General features: G+C 43.7%; 1 protein-coding gene and 1 long non-coding RNA gene across 3 annotated transcripts in view; one reads left to right on the top strand and one right to left on the bottom strand.

The window, feature by feature from the left end:
• Positions 1 to 1964: 1964 nt before the first annotated feature.
• Positions 1965 to 9330, bottom strand: LOC125701398 (uncharacterized). Its single transcript, XR_007380229.1, has 3 exons — positions 6681 to 9330; positions 3468 to 3582; positions 1965 to 2268 (listed from the first exon to the last, which is right to left on the bottom strand). It is a non-coding gene; the product is annotated as an uncharacterized LOC125701398 (long non-coding RNA).
• Positions 6695 to 21131, top strand: part of FAM107B (family with sequence similarity 107 member B) — a 63923-nt gene continuing 49486 nt past the window's right edge. The window contains exon 1 of one of the 2 annotated variants that reach the window (XM_048963331.1): positions 6695 to 6714. In XM_048963331.1, coding sequence (XP_048819288.1) covers positions 6711 to 6714 — 4 coding nt within the window. In that variant the 5' untranslated portion in view covers positions 6695 to 6710. Of the gene's footprint in view, positions 6715 to 9407; positions 9562 to 21131 lie in introns of those variants that run through there. The other variant, XM_048963359.1, reaches the window with a different exon arrangement.

Below are 21131 nucleotides of genomic sequence, written 5' to 3'. Positions count from 1 at the left end.
TTTTACTAAGTGTGAGAGTTAACAGTGGTTAACATTAACATTTACAAAACACATTCTTTCCCCCAGTGGTAGCAGAGTATTCTCTTCATGAAAAGAATACCAAATTTTGGAATTTCTTTCCAAAATGGCGTCGCCAAAACCTTATGTGAACGTGAGGGAATGTGCTCATGGGAAGCTCTGCTGAGCTATCAGATTTGTAGAATTCTACATCCATCTCAAGAGGCTGCAGGTGGCTGAAGGCTGCAAGAGCAGTGGGATACTGTGCATGTTTGCCCCATTCTTATACATTCCCTAAGCATCTGCATTTGTTCTTCGTCAAGGATGGTCTAGATAGATCTGCAATCTGAACGCTACAGCCACCCTTTCTATCCTTATATTATGATCAGTCAGAATGAAATGGCAAGAAAAGAAGTTTCTAAGAGGACAGATTCCACTTCTGTGCAGGCTGTGTAGCTGTGGTTGAGAAAGTGTGGTCTAAGAGTTCCACCATATCCCCACATGTGCTCCTCCTCCATCTATCATCTGGTATTACAAACAGTCTTACTCTCCTCAGTGCTAAATTGTGATCTAATAAATAGCACACATAGATGTTGGCAGTGGTGAGACTGCATATTTGTTTCCTTCCACATGTCAAAATTCACCCTGTATTTTTGAACTAGAATAACAAACTTCCCTTAGACAGAAATAAATGCTGTGCAGAGAACATAACCTGGGTTTCTAATGCACAGTTAGGATAATTCAAGAATGTTACACTGGGTCAAATTGGCATAAGACCTTGGTCAGGTTTCACTATTTCCATTGATCTTGTTGGTAGATATAAATTCGCCCCCTGAATGAAGGAAATCCTTCTGTTTCTTTCTGTTTATCCAGACAAAAACACAAAGCTGTAAACAAAAATGACTACCTACTAGTGATGAAGCATACCTGTCATATTTGTATCAACACAACACGCTACTTATTGCTATCACCAGAGGAAGGGAACTCACAATGGTGAGGTTCAAGATGGGCTGAAGCTCAGGCAGGACCTGCAAAGCTGTCCATTCATGTTATTACATGTGCAGATGGTCACAGACGGTGATGGTAGCTGTCTCAATGGCTGGAACTTGCAGCAGGTACTTGAACTATGAACAGAACAACTTGTCTCCATCAGCACTGAGGTGCTGAACTCATCCTCCAGTCCAGGACATAATTCATCTGCCTAAAATAGTAAGATAAGCTTCTTCCTTTTCCATTTGCTATCTGGCATTTACTGATCTCACAAATAAAATGTCTTTCTTGTATCTTCAGACAGAGATTAAGCATCTCCCAAGACTTCTTACGGCAACTGGAAGCACTAAACCAAGTGGCTTGTTTAGTGCATTTCCAATCACCTGAATTGTCACAAATGTAGCTCTTGCAGACAGAAATACTTACAAGTAGTTCTACTGACAAGTGTAAGGACATCCAGTTTTGAACACATTTTTCTGTTATGAAATAAGTCAACACTAACAGGAGTGGTGATATGTTATTTAGTTGGAAACCACATAGAAATCAGAAGGAGACTGTCCTGGAAATGCTTAGCTTCACTCTTGGGTATTCATGTTTACCCTACTTAGGAATAGCTTATCTCATTTTGTGTTCACTGGGGAAGCCACTTCTTGAATTGAGCTCTCCAGTAATTGAAGAGACATGCAGGATTAGATCAGGTTTTATAATGAGGGGAGAACAGCCCTGAGCAGATGCTCTCAAGCAAAGCTATAGTTTACTTATCTAAGATATGGTCAGTCAATAAGAAAGCCTCAGAGGTCTTCAGGGTCGCCACAGTCTCAATCAACCTGCAGATTTCTTTATAAGGAATGCCAGCTGGTTGCTAAACCACATGGGGTGGAAAAAAAAATAAAAATGAGAAGTTGGGCATGGAATAATGATTTATTATAAGTGGGAAAGCAGAACAATGTTGACAACCTATTTCTGTTAATTGCCTATGTTCCTGTCATAAATTCTTATTATTATTCGTATTAGAATTGGTGACTAGAGATTCAGCTGAGAACATAAGCTGATCAAGCTGAAATGGATCTATTGTGTTTGCACTATGTCTTCACAATCCACTGGAGAGGGCTCTGGTGCAACACTTCCCATGGTTTCTTTCTTGATCACACACAACCCACTGCTGCTTGACTTTGAAGCCATGGGTGGAAGTGCAGGTTATGGCCAAGGCTCTGCTTTCCCTTGGGATGCTAACACATTTACTCTGTCCTTAGTTTCTTCCCACAGTTTTTTCCCACGTGTCTAGAAGAACAAGACAAGTATTCCCCTGATTAATGACTCACTGAGAAAGAATGAGAGAATTGTAACTCATTTTAGCACAACTTCCCCTGAAAGAACAACCCTAGAATTAGCAGAATCATAGAATCATAGAATGGCTTAGGTTAGAAGAGACCTCAAAGATCATTGAGCTGCAATCCCCATGCCTTGGGCAGGGCTGCCAACCACTAGATCAGGCTGCACTGGTAGAATGCAGTGCCAGAGATAATGCAGGCAGAATGTCAGTGAGAGTGCCTAAGACTTGCCCAAGCCAGAAAGCTGTCATGTGCAGGTCACACATGTGAACCACTGCTGTGATGGACATAGACTCTGGTGTGCAACCTGCCTGTGACTTGGACAGTGAGCAGCTGCTGCTGACTCCAACTGCCAATACTGTTTCAAACTCAGTGTGTTGACCTGGGTGTCTGCCAACTATCGCTTCTCCAAGTCATCTGTCATCCCTTGGCTTTTTCTCTTTTGCTATGACTTTATGGAAAAACAGTGGAGATTTGCTATCTTAACTCTCACGTTAAAGGTTTCTGGGTGCTTGGCAGCTCAGCTATGGCATGGCAAATAGAACTAATCTGTCTACACAGGGAGCTGCATGCACTCAGAACTCATTGGACACTGCAGGGGTGTACACTGACTTTGCAGGGCTTCCACACAAGCTCTGAGCTTGCATGGGACTTGCTGCTCTGCACAGCACGACCCATTCTCATGGATTCCTGCCCAGGAAACCCCAAAGAAATACTGGGAATTCAACATCTAGAGATGAAACTTTCTGCTTTTAAATGTCAGGTATCAGCAAAAACAATGTTTTCTTTCCTTTCTTCTTCCTGCTTTATTTTATATTCAAATGTGGTGAACTATAAGGTTCCCATTAACTTCAAATACAGTTTCTCTGAAACAGAAAATCTTCTGTTTACTCATTTCTAAAATAGACATGCTTATATACTATGGCAGGAAGCATGAAAAGACATAAGCATAAGGAAAAGACGTGCTTCCAAGAGTTGACATTGACTTCCAAGAGTTGTTAGGCTTAACCAGCACTTTCAGACTGTGCAATAGAAGATGCTGTAGAGTCTCAACCGGTGTGTGGTTTTCTATAAGTGTGTATGTGGTTCATGGCAAGTCTTTGGAGTTCAATCATTATGACGTAGAATACAGAAAAAAAAGCTACTTACATGTACTTGGTGATCGGACTAGATGATCTTAGTGCTCTTTTCCAACATTAATGATTCTATGATTCTGTGTTTCTACTTTATGGTTCAGAGGGTGGAGGACATCTGTCTGTCTTTCCTATCATGGAGGAAAAAAGACTGTTATGTGCTGTCATGGGAAATGACACAACATTGTCTCTGTAAGGCCACCTTAAGTACAGTCTGCTAGCAGCCTGTCTTCTTCAGTAAATAAAATAGCTTGGAAATGTAAAAAATAACAACAACAACAAAAATGCAGTCTGCATATCAATCCAGATGTGCCTAACTGGAGATGGGGACAGAGTTTCTCACAGGCTTTGTGTCACGTTTTCCTGTCTTTCCAGCTTTTACAGCTGTATTTTTATAAACCTTTCTGTCATTCCTGGGAAGACAGCTGGGCACAACTTTGTAGGCCCTGTACAGGCAGAATTCCTTGTGATCCCCAGGGGAGCAGGAGCAGCTCCTAGGTCTTCATTAGGCTTTGCTGCTTCATCCCATCTAAGAGAAAGGAAGAAATGAGAGCTCAATCTAAACTTGTTTGAAGGATGTGGGAATTTTTGCAATGGCTTCAATTTGGGAAACATCCTCTGTGTTTTCTCTAGAGAAGTCAAACAGAGAGGAATTCTGGTAATATTAATCACTGAACCTCAAGGCTTTGAGTCTAGAGCAGATGCCATGGCATGCTGTGAATCTGATACATGTCCAGTATTACAACTCTGAGCCCACCTATTACCACATGTCTGAGGATCTCATTTCCCCAGAAAAGCGCTGTGAGAGCTATGCACCTCATATTTGTAATGCACGAGGTGAATGTTCACAGAAAGACTGTGTGCCTTCAGGATGAAACTGGCACATTGGGAACAGAGATCTCAATGCCCGCTTTGCTGTGTCAGGGACAGTAATACAATTTATGGTATTAGAATGATCAAAAGTGACTACAAGGACATGAGAATGCAAACTGAATCAATGGACACATAAGAATTGCACGCTATGGGGTGAAGGTGCCCAGAAAACCATGATCCACATTCAGCGATGATTTCCTGACCCAATCCGGTAAAAGCTCCAGATTGTAAAGGTCGGTACTTAATTTCATTTAGAGATTAACCTCTTTAGAGTCTCCTATCTGTAGATTTCAAGCTGTGTCATCAAATGAGTCGGTGATATTTGTTAGTCTGCTAGATCAGAACATGAGGTAAAATGACATCACAGGCTGCCCAGCCAGCCAGCAGCTGGAGGAGAAGGTAGAAACCAAGAGTCCTAGTCCTAGTTTAAGGAGAGCAGAACAGATCTGCAGAGGCAAGGAGAAAACAGTCTCCAAAACAGTGGTCAAATGAAATTCTGCAGCTGGAAGGTGAATAAAATCCTCCTTTTTTCGACCCCTGCAGCCCGGGAAATGAGCACACTTTGGATCCAACCGTGCCACATCAATGACAATATGGAATATTTGAGCCAGGGGTCAGTCACAGGGGGGCAGCTATTAACATATGGGATTTATCTGTCTCCTTCTTCCATAAATATGTAGCATGCTGGATAATTAAATTCCTGAGTGCCAGTGTGGAAAGTACTATTTTTTTCCACTGTTCCTTGTGATTCGATCCAGAATCATTTCCTTCCACTGTGTATTCAGAAGGGAGGAAACAAAGGTGGCATCCTGATCTTCTTTATTACTATACAAGAAAACTTGGAGGAAATCCCTTTTATTCCCATGGTTTTGTGTAGAAAACTGCAAACTGGAAATCGTATTGTTTGGCTCCCATTTGTATTTATTCATCTCTGTGCATAGCAGATGTTTTTTCAGATATTCTCCAAAATTATGGTGTAGAAAAGTCTTTATAGCAACTTGCATTCCAGTTGATTTACTTTGATTAAAGGAAAAATTCTAGGAAGAAAATCAACAACACTGTAAGTGACTTTGTTTCAACAAAGAAAATCACTTTCTGGTACAGTCAGTGCTTCTCCATGTTACCTGCTGTATGAGCAGTGCTCATCTCATATTTATAAATGAAAGTAGGTAATGGGGAAGCGTTTTGCCACTTTGGGGAAAGGAATTACACACAACTAAAGAATTTATGAGGAAGGCAACTAGCTGAAGCTTGTCAAGCTGCTGCCTTTTGTAAGCAGCACAGGCATTTCCAGAAGGAATTTAACCAGTTCTAGAATAGACACCTAAGGTAGGAGGCACAAATCTCTCTCCCCCATCTCTCACCTACCCTAGATGACCTGCTTAGACCAGACGTCTGCTTTCAGACAGCTAAAATTAAGCAAGGGGAATCCCACAGCAGATGGCTCTAATCCACTTTGCTTCTGCCATACACAAAAAAGCTACTATCATTATTTCAGATTACATTATGGTAACACTCCAAGGCCAGGTATGGTGCAAGCATGGAGGAAGATGCAATCCCTGCCCTACAAAGAGAACTCCAGTAGTAAAAGGATGATTTTGCTTTTAATTCCAAAGTTTGGCTGAAAAGAAATATAATCAGCAACAGGCAATTAAAATACAAAATAGAAAGATGTGATTCATAAGATACCAAAATGCCAAATTAGTTACATTCTTTGAAACTTACATAATAGAATGACTATATATTTTTTGCTATGATATTAATAAAAAGGGGATTTATCTTGAGTGTTTCCAGAGCCCCGTCCTGTCTGAGAGTTGTTCTAAAGTGCAGCAAGTTTATTCATGGTTTAGATTCCAGTATAGTGCTTTTCATTTAAAATATAATTGTAATGCTTGACATTTATACAGTGCTTTTCATCTAGAAAGACCCCTGAGACTTTCTCAACCTCTTTCTGGATTGTTAGTACAGCCGGTGCTGGTGGAAGGCTCATCATGAGTACAGTGCAGTTGTGGTTAAATTTCCTCATCACACGGACCATGCACTGTCATTTGCTTGTGGTCAAGGGCCATGAGGCACACACTGTGTGCCTTAAAGGAAGAAGGGGAACTCAAGGAACCTGAGTGGCTCGTGGCTGGGAGACTATACTAACTCCTCATGAGTCCTTTTTCCTCAGTTATGGGCTGGAGCTGAGCTAAAGTGACTCAGCTTCTCCAGACCCAGGCATTCCAAGCAGTTATTCCACCAAAACCAGACAACCACGTGACACAGACCTGCCCCTTAAATTACTTGCGAGATGTCTGACTCAAGGGTTATCATTTGACACTGCATAAGGCACCGAGTAAGAAACTAAGATAACCTGTTGATCTCTGCCATCGTTGGTCCTCAGATGTGTGAGTACTTCCAACTTTCTGCTTCTCTCTCCCAATTCTTCCTTTCTTGTGTGTGTACAGCAATGCTTTTCAATCTGGATGTAACCATGGTAGTTGTGTGATGTTACAGACACCTAATGGAACACAAATTGATAGTATGTGTAACATAACCACACTCTTCAAACTGAATGTATCACTGGAACAAGCTAGCTATCACCATGCAAAACGCCTGTGGCAAGGTACCCAGAAATTGTTGGTAGCTTCAGCAAAGTGTTATATCCTGTTTAAAGGTGTGGATATGCAGTATATGTTGGGGAAATCGTACATATTGCAGCAAAATAGCTGTCTGAGCTCAGAAGGGGTTGGGAAATACTGATGTAAAGTGCCAGATTTCAGAGCAGGGACAATTGCCTCTGCAGTGTCTAAAGCAATGGAGATAAAATTTGATGAGGACTACAAAGTATTCTTAGAATATAAATGGTTAATGCTTAAACACAAAAATGATGTGGAGAGGTCTGTAAGGTCAAGAATGCAAAAGATAGGGAAATCTAGCATTCCAGCTGCCTTTGCTGTTCATTTTTTTCTTCACTGTTTGCATGTGTCTGGTAATACACCTTCCTTGCATGTTTCAAAGAGAAGGATAGTGTACAGAAGAGGGAACTCAATATTCAATACTGATACTGTCTCATCTGTCTAGGCACATCACTTTACTGCATTTAATTAAAAATAATCAATTTTTATGAGGTTCTTCTCTCTATAGTAACCATGGGATCTACATACAGGAAGAAACATACCTCACACCTACCTTCACTCTTGTGATGAAATACTCACCTGGGGTATGAGACAGGTCACAGTCAGGGCTCAAAACTGTGGACATGGACAAGACAAATAGCTGCCCAGCTTGCAGTGCTGATATTGACTTTTTGGGGATCATGTTGCACTTCAAAACATTTCCTCAGCATAGCTCTGATTGCATAAGTTGGCACTTGACAACAGACTTAAAAGGCATCAGAACTGAGAGCAGCAACACACACATTCTGGTTTTCATCCATTTGCCACGTTTCACACAGGTACTTTGGTTGCCTTTTTTTCCCCACTGATAGAACAGCTGCACACAAAGACCTGAGTAGTCTTTTAATACACGCTAGCACTCATGATTTCAGCCTTTCCCCACAGAAGACACTTCTCCCTACTCACTGATTTCCCTTGGACGTGCAGGGGCAGTGGATTATTTAGGATAGACCCAGTGGAAACAGCACCACCTGCTGAGTGCCCAATATCCTTCCGACAGAGACTTGCTTCTTGCGGCTGGGGTTTTCGGAGAGCCCATGACATTGGATGCTCAGCATTACTCAGCTCCTCAAGCTGCAGTCTGACGGGCCCAGCAGCTTTCCATCACTGGGATGATTCAAGATGCTTCTGTCACTGTGCCATGACGCAAGGCATCTGCTCTGAAGAAACTCAAAATAATCCTGGTGATAAATATACAAAAGAAGCTGATTTAATCCAAGTACGTACAGCAATATATAAACATACATTTCATCCCCAAAGGTCATTTTTTTTGGTTCATACTCTAAACATCCACACACTGTGCTATGTTGCAGACTCCGTCCTGTTTCTGTCACTTATTGCAATGAAACAGACTGTGGGGCACAGAGCACCATAGGGATGAACTGCAGAGCAATCTGAGCCTGTTTTCTGCACCTGGGTAATGCCTGGATGTGTGTGCTCACGGAGTGGGGATCCTAATTCCTCTCTAGTGGGAATATCAAAGGAGAGGGTCCAGAGGAAAGCCACGAAGATGATCAGAAGGCTGGAGCACCTCCCCTACAAAGACAGGCTGAGGGAGCTGGGCTTGTTCAGCCTGGAGAAAAGAAGGCTGTGGGGTGACCTCATTGCAGCCTTTCAGTACCTAAAGGGAGCCTACAAACAGGAGGGGAATCAACTCTTTGAAAGGGTAGATAACTACAGGACAAGGGGAAATGGTTTTAAGTCGAAGGAGGGAAGATTCAGGTTGGATGTCAGGGGGCAGTTCTTTACACAGAGAGTGGTGAGGTGCTGGAACAGGCTGCCAGAGAGGTTGTGGATGCCCCGTCCCTGGAGGTGTTCAAGGCCAGGTTGGATGGGGCCCTGGGCAGCCTGGTCTAGTATTGAATGTGGAGGCTGGTGGTCCTGTATGTGGCAGGGGGGTTGGAGATTCATGATCCTTGAGGTCCCTTCCAACCCTGGCCATTCTGTGATTCTGTGGGACAAAGTGAAGCTTCAGCAGATTTGGACAAAGAGAGCAGAAATACAGACGAAGAAGCTAAAAACGGAGGCTCCTCTTCCAACAGGAAGAAAAAGAGGAGTCACTCGCAGGTAAACGAGCTCAGCCGGCGGCCTAACGCCCTCGGCACGTTTGGGAACCACCTGCGATGAGACCAGGAGCCCCGCGCTTACAGCAGCCCGTCCCGCTGCGCTCAGCGCGGATGGAGGCAGCACAGCGCTCCGCGCCCGCCTCGGGACAGACTGTGGCCCCGCGGGCAGCCCGTTCTCTCCCTTCTCTCTCTCTTTCTCTCAGCGCTTTTTTCCCCCTTTCTTTCGCAGTTTCCCCCTCGCTCCTCTTCCCCCCGCTCCTGACAACAAAGACAACGCGGGGCTCGGGGCCGGGGCCGCCCCGGCGGTGACTCAGCGGCAGACCCGCCCCCGGCCCGCCTCGCCCCGGCCCGCCCCGCTGCTCGCTCAGGCGGGGCCGGGACGGAGTCGCGCGTGTGTTGGGGCCGCGCCGGCACTGGGCGAGCGGGCGGGTACCGCGCGGCCTCTTTCGTTCGCTCCTCCCGTCTCGGGGTCTTCTTCTCCTCGTTCCCCGCGGAGAGCCGCCCCGGCGAGGTAGGTGCAGCGTCTGCCGGCACACAAAGGCGGGCTGGCTGGGCTGGGGGAGGCGCTGCCGCGGAGCCCCGTCTGCCCGCCCGTAGGTGTGATCGGGATCGCGGGAATAGGAGATGCCCGTCGTTCTTAGGGGGGCAGAGAGACGGGAGAGCTCCTGTCCGAGCAGACGGCGGTTTTGCCCGTGATGGCAAATTTCCTCCTGGTTTTGGTCTGGTGGAAAGGTTTCCTCCGTGAAACAACTTTTGTCCTCTCCAAGAGGAGCCCGTGGCCTGGGGGCGGCCGCCCGAGCGTCCGGGGCTGCGTGGGGCTGGGATGGCACAGAGCTCAGGGCAGCGAGCGCAGCTGAACTTCTCTGTGCAAAGTGTGCATCCGAACCCATCTTTACTTCGGAGCGAGAGCAGGCTCCGCTCGCTCTTTGCTCCCATTCTGTGGCTCAGTCGGGGTTTCAACCCTCCTGTGTGTTGCGAGTCCAGATCTTCCTCTGCATTGGGTTGCAATGGTGCAACTGGCTGCACATCGAGGAGAACAGGCTGCCCAGAGAGGTTGTGGAATCTCCTCTGGAGATATTCGAGAGCCATCTGGATGCCTTCCTGTGAGATCTGCTATAGGGAGCCTGCTTTAGCAGGGAGGTTGGACTCCATCTCCACGCATCCCTTCTAGCCCCTGCAGTTCTGTGATTCTGTGAAACTTGGGTGCTCACATGAGTAAGGGGTGTACACAGGTCTCTGTGACTTAATTATTTGTTTCCTTCTTCTGTTTGACTTTTTTTTTTAATGCCGGAACTCACTGAGCTGTATGTCAATGCTGCGTACTGTCTTGGTTGGAGCTGGTTCTGCAAGTTCAGGGCACACTTGGAGGACACCTGGGAGGCTGTAAGAGCGAAGGGGACAATGTCATTAGCAGGGTCTGTTGTGGCAGGAAAAGGGGAAATGGTTTCATGCTAAAAGAAGGGAGGTTTAGAGTGGATACAGGGAAAAAGTTTTTTACAATGTGATGGGCAGTGATGCTCTGGAGCATGTTGCCCATAGAGCTGGTGGACACCCCATCCCTGGAGACATTCGGCTCTGAACACCTGGTCTAGCTGTAGGAGTCCCTGTTCATTGCAGCAGAGTTGGATTAGATGACCTTTAAGGTTTCCTTCCAATTCAGATAGTTCAGTGATTCTATTAGGTGATAGGAACGTGTGAACTTTTGTTTTTCATTAAGAATTTGCGGAGTCCAACAAAAATGTATCAAAATGCAGAAGAAATCTTTTGAACGAGCACAGTGTGGTTGTGTGTAGTTTGTGGCAGGCGTGTTATTGAATAACTCTGGCAGCAGTCTGTTCTGCACTGTGGGACTAAATATGTAGATATGTGTGGACTAAATCCTGCAGCACTGATCAGGATATTTAACTTTCTTTGGCTTGGCAGGGAGGTAGGACCATAGAAGAACATTTTTAAAGTGGAAATAACTTGTGGCTCTTTTGGGCAACTGGAGAAGCAATCTCCTCCTGATACGAATTGAGAATCTCTTCCCTTATTGATGGCTGTTTTCCCAGCAATATATGGACAGTGTATACAACGAATGTGGTAGCTGCTTGCTTATTGTCAGTGGCATTTGCTCACTAACAGTAAGTGATTGTTTGCTGGGCTTTATTAAGAACAACACGAATACCCTGTATCTCCTAAAACAAAGCTTTCATTGTCTTAAAGCAACTATGAGCCAATTTCATGGTTAGTGAAGCTCCACTGATGTCAGTGGCGTTTTGCCAGGATGATCTTGGCAGGTGAAGTGTCACTTGTATTTTTCAGGGTCCAAAATGTCATGAGTAATGTTGCTATTTTATCTCCAGCATTTAAGTGTCATTAAGCATGAGTAATCACAGTGTTAGGCTGGTTTTCCCTGAAAGTTAGGGGTGAAGTGGGGATCCACTTATAATCAGATCTAAATATTCTCCCATTTGCTCTCCCCCTTCTGCTACAGACCTTATATCCCTTGGTTTAAAATCTTCATTCTTTTTCAGTCTTGGCACCTTTTTTTCTCTCTTCAAAATTAAGAAGTTTCTCTGAATCATGAGCACAGGAGGGTTTTGAGAGTAGCTGTGTTGAGCTGTCCTACAATAACTCTGTGCTACTAGGTAAGTGATGAACTGCATGGCAGCTGCAGTTTGGACATCTTTCGTTATTCACACGTGCACATGCCTCTTCTTTACAAGCTGATCTGTGTGGTAGTTACGGTCAGTGCATTTGCTGAAGTGGCAGATTGTTTGACAGAGTCACATAGTGTAACAGCCAGGCTTGAGATAGACTGAGTGAGCGGATCAGGGTGTGCGGGGGAAAATTCACTGAATTTTTACACAGTGCTATGTGTGCTAATCAAAAACAGTTCTGTTTCTCAACGCCACATCTAAACATAATTGTGTAACATAAATGTTACATAATGTAACATAATGTTAGTAAGGAAAGAAAAACCATCTAAAAATTGGAGCAAAAGAAAACTGGTAGAGAGAAAAGCAAGGATTCTTGCTTAAAAGTTGTGGGAAGAAGAATGGAACTGCAAAACCAGTAATTGGCCTTGATAGATGTTTGGATCTAACAAAGCTTCAAAACATGATTTAATTGAACAGAACTATGTTATCTTTGTATGCATGTAACCATAGTAAATATGTTTGTCTGACTCTAAATTGTCTGGCACTGTGTTTAAAGACAGTAAGCTTCAGTGCTCAGCTTTACAAAATCTTTGATTCATTTTTATATCTGACAGTTTGATACAGTACAACTTTGGATCTGTCTGTTTTCATGTGATAAGTACAAAAAGAAGAGCATGTCAGACACACTTCCCAGCTGGTACTATTCTGACATTTTTGGAAAAAGCAAGCATTAAAGAGTAAGCTCCATGTATTGTCTAACGTCAGAGAGAAGCCCATGGGTTGCACAGGTACACTCTGTTGAGTAAAGAACTGGCTGGATGGCTGGGCCCAGAGAGTGGTGATGAATGGAGTTAAATCCAGCTGACAACTGGTCTTGAGTGGGGTTCTCCAGGGGTTGTACTGGGGCCTGTCTTGTTCATTCTCTTTATTGATGACCTGAATGAGGGCATTGAGTGCTCACTCAGTAAGGTTGCAGGTTACACCTTGGAAGGAAGTGTTGATCTGCCTGAGGATAGGAAGGCCCTACAAAGGGATCTGGACAGGCTGGATAGCTGGGCTGAGGCCAATGGGCTCAACAAGACCAAATGCTGGGTCCTGCACTTTGGCCACAACAACCCTGGGCAACGCTACAGGCTTGGGGCAAAGTGCCTGGAAGACTGCAAAGGAAGAAGACCTGGAGGTTAAGGTGAGGTGAGCGTTAGCATCTCTTCCTGAGTAACAAGCTGTAGGACTAGAGGGAATGGCCTCAAGTTGCACCAGGGGAGATTCAGCTTGGATGTTTGGAAAAACTTCTCTGAAAGAACGATCATCCCTCTACCACAGGGAGGTGGAGTCATCGTTCCTGGAGGTGTTCAGGAAATGTTTAGATGTTCTGCTAAGGGTCGTAGTTCAGTGGGCAATATTGGTGACAGGTGGATGGTTGGACTGGATGATCTTGGAGGTCTTTGCCAACCTTGGTGATTCTATGGTTCTGTGGAAAAAAAAAAGAAGTGCTTAATACTTCTTCAGTTCACTGACTAGTCAAAAGTTTATTCTGGTTTGGCCATAGCTTACATGTTCTTGAGTATCAGTGTGTAGTATGGTTTGAAGCTTAAGATGATGGTGGAAGGCCTGATTTTTATTTTATTTTTTTTTTGTTAATGTACCTGCAGAGCATGGAAATTGAGGCTTTAATGTTTATTTCTAAAGCAAGACGACAGAAGCGTTCATCTCTAGAAAGAGAATTGGTTGTATAACCTGAACAGAGAGGTTGGTTGAAGAAGCAGTTGGCCACTACCAGCATGCATATTGCTTGTTGTTAGGTCATGGCAAACAGGAGTTTTTTGTACTGATGAGTCTTTAAACAAGGACATTCAGCACATACAGGAGAGAGAAAACAGAAACATTTTTCTTCTCATTTCTACATCTTCCTTTAAATGATGGGCATGGTTTTCACAGACATGTCTCTGGCTGGATTTCTGGGGTGCTCCTTCAGCTCATTGCGGGTGAGCAAGAGCCAACAGAAGAGAAGTGGGAGCCTTGCAGAGGCAGGAAGGTGCTGGTGAGACCATGTCTGCTTCTCTGTGGCCCCTTTGGTTAGATGATGTGAGTGCAGCTCCTAGCATGAGAGACCAGGCTCCTGACCCTCTCTAAAGGTACTTTCTGTAGGTCCAGCTGCTTCTCTGTTCTGCGCAGTCACACACCTAGCTGATCTTAGTGCCAAGGGTTGTGTGCAGCAGGGGGCAGTGGGGGTAATTCTCTTGTGGCAGAGTTCTCGTGGGGATTCTGTGAGGAGGCAGCACTAATATCTGTGAGGAAAGGCATTTCCTTCTTTCCACAGAACCTGAAAACATTACAGGGTACCTGCTTGTGTTTCATGGCACTGGGAATACAGAAGTTTGAACTAAGGCTTTGTTGGCGGTTGGAATTGCAATCTCTCACTGTCTTAAGTTTATTTTCAGAACATGTTTTGAGCTTGCAGTCTGCTTTGTGTTTAGTTTATGTTTCATGTGGTGAAGGGTAGGAAAATCACAGGTGAGAAATCAGTGTTTCCAAGTTATGTCTATCAAAGAACAAGCCACAGAGATTTTGGGACACTTGTGATTTAAAAATATGATACAGTCCAGTGGACACATTTCAGCTTAGTATTTACTGCTATTCTTTTGTCCTGGATCTAAAGCTATCAGGGCAGGGTTTGTTGTGGCTTGGTGCAGTTTGAGTTCTGGTATAGATACAGTGTAGCTTGGAATTCACCGAGCCTTTAGCAAGTCATCAGCTTACTTTGATGAGATGAGGATGCTGGTTTGATGAGGAGAGCAAGGAGCACAAATGCAGTCAGACTAAATAAGGCACTGTTATTTATCCTATGAGCAAAACTTCTGGATTTGCTTACATTTTAAAAATTTCTCTGGCAACACAAAGCTAGAAGTTTGCCTTTTGGGCTTCTCAAAGAGAGGAATAGCTCAGTCTGCTAGGAACAAATTTGTTTCTTTCAGGTGTGATCTGTTTCCTTCTTTTCTGCACTTAAACTGAAAGTTCAGGCAGTGTACGTGCTTGCAGGATAAAATGTAAAACCTGTGTGGTGTCTTCTAGCAGGTCTCAGCCCATGACATTTAGAACTTCATTAAGAATCCTGTGGAGAACTATCGTTAGGATGATCAAGCACGAAATGTGCTTCTGCTATGCAAAGTACTTTAATGACCTGGACAACAACAGCCTTGCTGTTTCTTGTGGTGGGGTGGGTCTTAGTTTTATCCCTCAGCCAGGAATTAGTCATCTATCCTGTAAGCAAGAAAGCTGTAACCCATAAAGGCTTTTGGAGGAGAAAATGCCCTCATGTTTGGCACTGGTTGAAGTCGTCCTTCTGCTTTGCAGCGTAGTACATTGTTGGGAGGGAAACTGAGTCTTGAAACCGTAAAGCAAAACCCACATTAAGCTGTTTTTGTGTACTTGACTGTTGAGAGTTCTCCCGCCTGTGCTAGAAAGACGTTCTGTTACTGTGCCTGTGCCAGCTGGTGCTAGCTAACTCTCAGGGTCCAGTGGCATCTGCTCTGAAACACTGCCAGCCAGATGTATTTCTATAGCGATGGCCTTCTGTGGGTCTTCGAGGATGATGATGGCAAATAATGGAATGATTCTTTCCATTTCATTCCTCATATGTGCAGTGAATGGCCGTTCATAACACCTCATGTGTTTACACAGGCCTTTGTTCTCGTGCTAATAATAAAGTGGAGTTCACAGCTCCGAGTGTTGGACACGATGACAAGAACTGGGTCAAGATTGTTCATGTGTGCGTAAATGCGCTCCTAATCTAGGCCAATGGCTGTGCTGGGTGCTTCTAAACAAGCTATAAAGATTTCAGGAGGGCTGGAGTTCAGCTGTCAGATGCATGAAGAGCACCTCTTGCTGAGCAGAGCACTTAAAGATCGGGATCCAAATGCATGGTCTTCAGTTGCTTTGCATGTTAATGCAAATAAAGGAGAAGCTTTGCTGTTTGATACTCCTGGAGAGCAAGGAATTTAGTTTGAGCCAAAGGAAATTTTCTTCTTACTGGCAGGATGAGTTGCTGAGCAGTCCTTTAAATATGTTCCCTGCTTCGTTGTTTCCTGTGAAGGACATCCCTGCTACCTCAGTTTCCTTGCAGGTATCATCAGGGAAAAAGATGATGGGCTATCTATCCCGCTGTGTTGCTGTTGTGTCCTTCAGGCTTGCTGCCGTAGCTGAGCTCCTTGCTGCCTTTCATGGAAGAATGAACCAGGCTGCCTCTTCCCAGACTTGCTGAGATGCAGCTCGGTGCTTGCCTCTTTGTAGAGAAAGACAGCCAATTTTTGTCTGAATCCACCAGGATATTGGGGTTTATTTCTGGAGAGGATATGAAGGAGTTTGATTGGGTTATGGTAGTCTTTTGTTGTGATTTATTTTTCATCCAACTCTCCTAGGCCGTTTGTTCTTGAAGCTTAGCTATGTCATGTAATGCAAGCTGTAATGTATGGTCAGTATACAGTTCAACTTGCATAATGTGTGGCACATTGCCACTGAAAGTAGTCTGGCAAAAATTCATAGCTAAGTTTTTTATTTTCACTTTTTAAATAATGGAGAAAAGGGCAGGAAAGGAGTAGTGGCTGGTTTTTTTTTGGGGGGGGGGGGGGGGGGGGGGGGAGAGGGGAGAAAGGGAAAAGAGGGATTTGGGGGCTATTTTGAAAAGTAATCCATTTTTTTTTTCCTTCTTTCCAAGTCTCAGAAATACTTTTGTGTAATACAAAGGAGCAAATCAGAGCATTGTGCATTGTAACTGACTTCCTGGTTGTGCTGGCAGTAGGCTTTGCAAGCCGAAGAGATGACTTTGTAAGTGACTGGTAGGCAGCCTGGCTTGCTTGCTCTGTGACTCTCCTATGAGTACTTTTTGTCACACACAGCTGCACAAGGACACACTGACCTGTGTCGAGCACAGGGAGTTGTGTGTGTTCTGAGGGAAAGCCCTGGCTGTGTGGTTCTGTTAGTGCAGCTAACTCTCCAAAGACAGTCTAAGCATGTCCATTGTTTTCTTCATTTACCCATGTCATCTTCCAAGTACAAGCAAACAAGTCATATTTACAAACATATTTGTAAAATATGAGTGAATATGAGTACGTTATTTCTTTTTTCTGGGAAATTAATTCTAGCTGTAAATTTAGCTGTAATATGTGAGAAATGTTAGGTATCTGAAGAGCAGCAAACATTATTTCTTGGGCTGATATCATGTTACATTGAAAAGCTGTACAAAGATGTTCTGAAGTTCCAGCAACTGGAAAGCTATCCTTGAAATGTAATATGAAGATTGCAGATGTGAATGTCCACAGCAGTCAGTCTCTTTTGGTTTAAAAGGCTGAAATGCATTACAGACATCATTCTATCAAAACACCCTCTTTTTGAGGAAGATTGAGTTCTTGGTCCTGTCAGCTCAGCACTGTTCAGTCACATCTAAAGAGACAGTCTCAGCCACGAGGAGCAGTTCAAATAAGGAAGAGAGTGAGGAAATGCTGGTTAGAAATGCAAGAAGATGAAGCATGTTACTTTTTTGTCACTAGTTCAGTGTTTTTACAGACTTTAGTATCTATATAAACTGCTTTATTGCTCATGCTTATTGCATTACGTGAGTAATTTTTTACTCTGCAAGCTGCCTTACAGGAATCTGTGTACTTTCTAGCTAGTTAAGGTCCACTCTTCTCTGCAGAAGTATTAAAATGTCATCTACTTAACCTATTATCTGCTTCCAGGGAACTAACAGGATTGACAGATAGAAGAAAACATGTTTCTTTACTCAAATGTAATCCACTTCCCAGTATTTGCTGGAAGTAATAGCAAAGAGGAGAAACACTGGTAGATGCAGCAAATCTTATTGTCTAGGAAAATAGGACTGAAAGAACCCTAAAGCAAAACTTCTCTCTTGAAAATCTCTGCCACAGATGTCACTTTCATTGTGCAGTGTTATAGCTGATTCAAATAATGGAGGTCAGTTGTAGGTGCAGTCAAAGATTGGTCTGGCCAGTGATAACTTTTTAAAGGCAAAGAACTTTAAAAGAAAGGGAAGGTTTTAAGTCTTGGGAGGCCCCTTGGATGCTATAGCAGTGGTCCACATACATAGCTAAATTTTCTGCCTGAATTACAATTCAAATGTATCTGATCTCTTCCTAATCCACTGCCATGATGTCCTGCAGCGAAGTCATTTTATTTCCTTTCTTCAAAACTGCCATGATGTTGCTGGCATAGCGTGACTACAGATGGCATCGGCCACAGGAGGGTTCCTGTCTCTGTGACACTGAGGCTGAGGTCAGCTCTGTGAGGTATGTAGCTTTCCACCACATACTGCAATGCTGTGCCATTAGTCTCTGAGTGTCTGCCATGTAAAATTCTTAATTGTCCCAGTACCAGCTTTCAGTAGAAGTTTTTCCTCCTTCAGAATTATGCAAGAAAAAAAGCTCTAGCTGCCAAAGGACAATGCTGTCACTTATTTTACCTGTCTGTGTTTCACTGTATCTTTGGATGTCTCTGTTTTAATGCTCAATTCCTTTGACTGCCATATCTGGTAGCATACAGGCAGAGGGCTGCATTTGTAATGAACTGTAATGTGCACTGGAAGGCAAGGGTGGTTTGGTAGTGAACTTTAAGGTGAAGGACTATGTGCTTAAAAGGGCTTATTCCTTCCATTATTGACTGGAATTGAATTAATGAAGTCCCTTGTTTTAGGATATTTGATGGTTTGGTTTTTTTTTGTTGTTTTTTTGTTGTTATTCTTTTTATTTTTAATGGGAAGAAGATTAATTGACTGCTAGAACAGCCACTGATGTAGTTTTCTATCGAAATGAAGATGTTTAGAGTTCCATGAAGTTGGGCAGGATACATTATACATATTTAATCAATGAAACGTTGAATAAGAAAGATAAGTCATTATTATAAAAGCAATGAAATAAGGAGCTCTACTCTCCTTCCTGTTGGATCCTGTTCCTCCAGGAAGGGGACTGGAAAGATTGCTTTACTTTAAAATACAACCATTCAGATTCTTCAGGCTCTATAATCAATGTATCAGTCCTCTTTCAAAAATCCAGCAGAGGTAAGATGCTACAAACTTCTTCTTGGATATCATGTTTTGCAAAATGGCAAGCTTAGAAGTGCGGAGTAAGAATTGGTATCCCTCAGAAAGGGGAGGATGTGAAAGCTCATCAAGGCATGTACAAAAAATTATGATAATTATTTAGTGTAGTTAACCTAGAATCATGGAATCATAAAGGTTGGAAAAGACCTCTATGATCATCTAGTCCAACCATCTACCTCCCACCAACGTTGCCACTAAACTCTGCTCCTTAGTACCACATCTACACGTTTCTTGAGTGCCTCCAGGGTCAGTGACGCCACCACTTCCCTGGGCAGCTGTTCCATTGCCCGACTACTCCTTCAGAGAAGTTCTTCCAAATATCCAACCTGAAGCTCCCCTGGCACAACTGGAGACCATTCCCTCTCATCCTGTCACTGTTACCTGGGAGCAGGGGCTGACCCCCACCTCACCACAGCCTCCCTTAAGGCAGTTGTAGTGAGCAGTAAGGTTTTACTTGGGCCTCTTCTTCTCCAGACTAAATAATCTCAGTTCTCTCAGCTGCTTCTCATAGGAGTTGTGCTCTGACAGAGTTGAATACAGAGGGATGATTGCTTCCCTGTTCCTGTTGGCTATGTGGTTTTTGGTACCAGCCAGGATACCACCGGTCTGCTTGGCCACCTGGACATGCTGCTGGCTCATGTTTAGGTGAGCATCAGCTAACAGCCCAGGGTCCTTTACAGTTTTCCAGCCACTTTGCCCCAAGCCTGTAGCATTGCCTAGGGTTGTTGTGGCCACAGTGCAGGACCCAGCACTTGGTCTTGTTGAACTTCATCCCATTGGCCTCAGCCCAGCAATGCAGCCTGTCCAGATCCAGATCTGTAGGGTCTTCTTACCCTCAGGCAGATTGACACTTCCTTCCAAGTTGGTGTCATCTGCAAACTTACTGAGGGTGCACTCAATGCCCTCATCCAGGTCATCAATAAAGAGAATGAAGAGAACAGGCTCCACAATGACTCCTGGGGAACAACACTCGTGACCAGTTGCTAGCTGGATTTAATTCCATTCACCACCACTCTCTGGGCACAGTCCTTTACCCAGCAAAGAGTGTACCTGTGCAAGCCGTGGGCTGCCAGCTTCTCCAGGAGAATACCATGAGAGGCAGTGCCAGAGGTTTTGCTGTAGTCTAGGTAGCCTATGTTGACAGCCCTTCCCTCGTCCACCTGGCTTGTAACTCGGTCATAGCAGGATATGAAACTAGGTAATTTCTGCTTAGAATTCTGTAGAGTCATTGCGTATTTGAAAATCAAACTGTCAGGGTAAACAAATGTATTTGATGAGATAAATATTTATTGTTGTCCTTTTTTACTAATTGGGAAGCAAAGGCTGAAATGATTTGATTACAGCTATAACTAATTAGCAAAGGATAGAATTTTAACTCGGGACTTTGAACCAAGACGAAAAAACAAACAGGATGGAATATTGCAAACAATGTGAATGAAAAGATAACATAAACACGTTAAACTTTGTATTTCAAGCAGGAACTTACTGCACCAGTATAGAAATCATCTTCCCTTAAAGGCCTTCAGGCAAGTTGGCAGCTTAAGAAACTGCTGTGAGGTGAAAAGAGGATCTGGTTAGACCATGGTCATTTCCTTACCTGATGGTTCTGTGCCTCTGATGTTACCTTTATTACATTTGTTGCTTCTCAGGAAATTCCTTAAGACAAATTGGAGTTTAAATTATATTTCCAAATAATTGAAGCTCAAATGAGGAACACCAGGCAAATCGGGCTTCATCTTGAAAAGCTGCAACAGAATCCTGCTAAGATTCTGCGCTCACCTCCCAGGCTGTGCGTGTGAATCACCTGAAGCAACTGCACTAAATGTGGAAATGTAGCTGACTCAGAGACAAGTGGTTGCCATTCTTTGGTGGGATGTCATCAGCTACAGCTGAGCTACATTGCAGTTTTCCTCCTATCTTGGTCAAATGTGGAATTTCATTAGAATTTGGGCTGAGCCAAAGGATGAGCGTTTCTTGTTGCAGTGTCAGTGTCTGTGTGTTGAGTGACAGCCGTGTGCTATTGTAACAGCACTGGGGATTTTCCCCTTTTCTGAAGCATTTGGAAAGCACTTTGACTCACTGCACCACATGTTTTGGTCAAAGCATTTGCCTCTATGGTGAAAATGAAGAGACAAGGATTTTTTTTGTTGCTCCTGTATGAATTTAAGCAGTTTGGACTTCCTTAATGATTATTTCTTATTTCTAAACATAGTTAATTAAAAAAGCAAACCAAACTTTTATTAGCTTTCCATACTATTATGGGTTTTCTCTCCTGGATGTTGCTTGAACCAGATTCCTTTGTTTTAACAATCTCATGTTTGCTCTGGT

Source organism: Lagopus muta, chromosome 1 (genome assembly GCF_023343835.1).
Source record: "Lagopus muta isolate bLagMut1 chromosome 1, bLagMut1 primary, whole genome shotgun sequence".
Taxonomy (NCBI): domain Eukaryota; kingdom Metazoa; phylum Chordata; class Aves; order Galliformes; family Phasianidae; genus Lagopus; species Lagopus muta.
The sequence above is the reverse complement of the archived record's forward strand: the minus strand, read 5'-3'. Positions and strand labels throughout refer to the sequence as shown.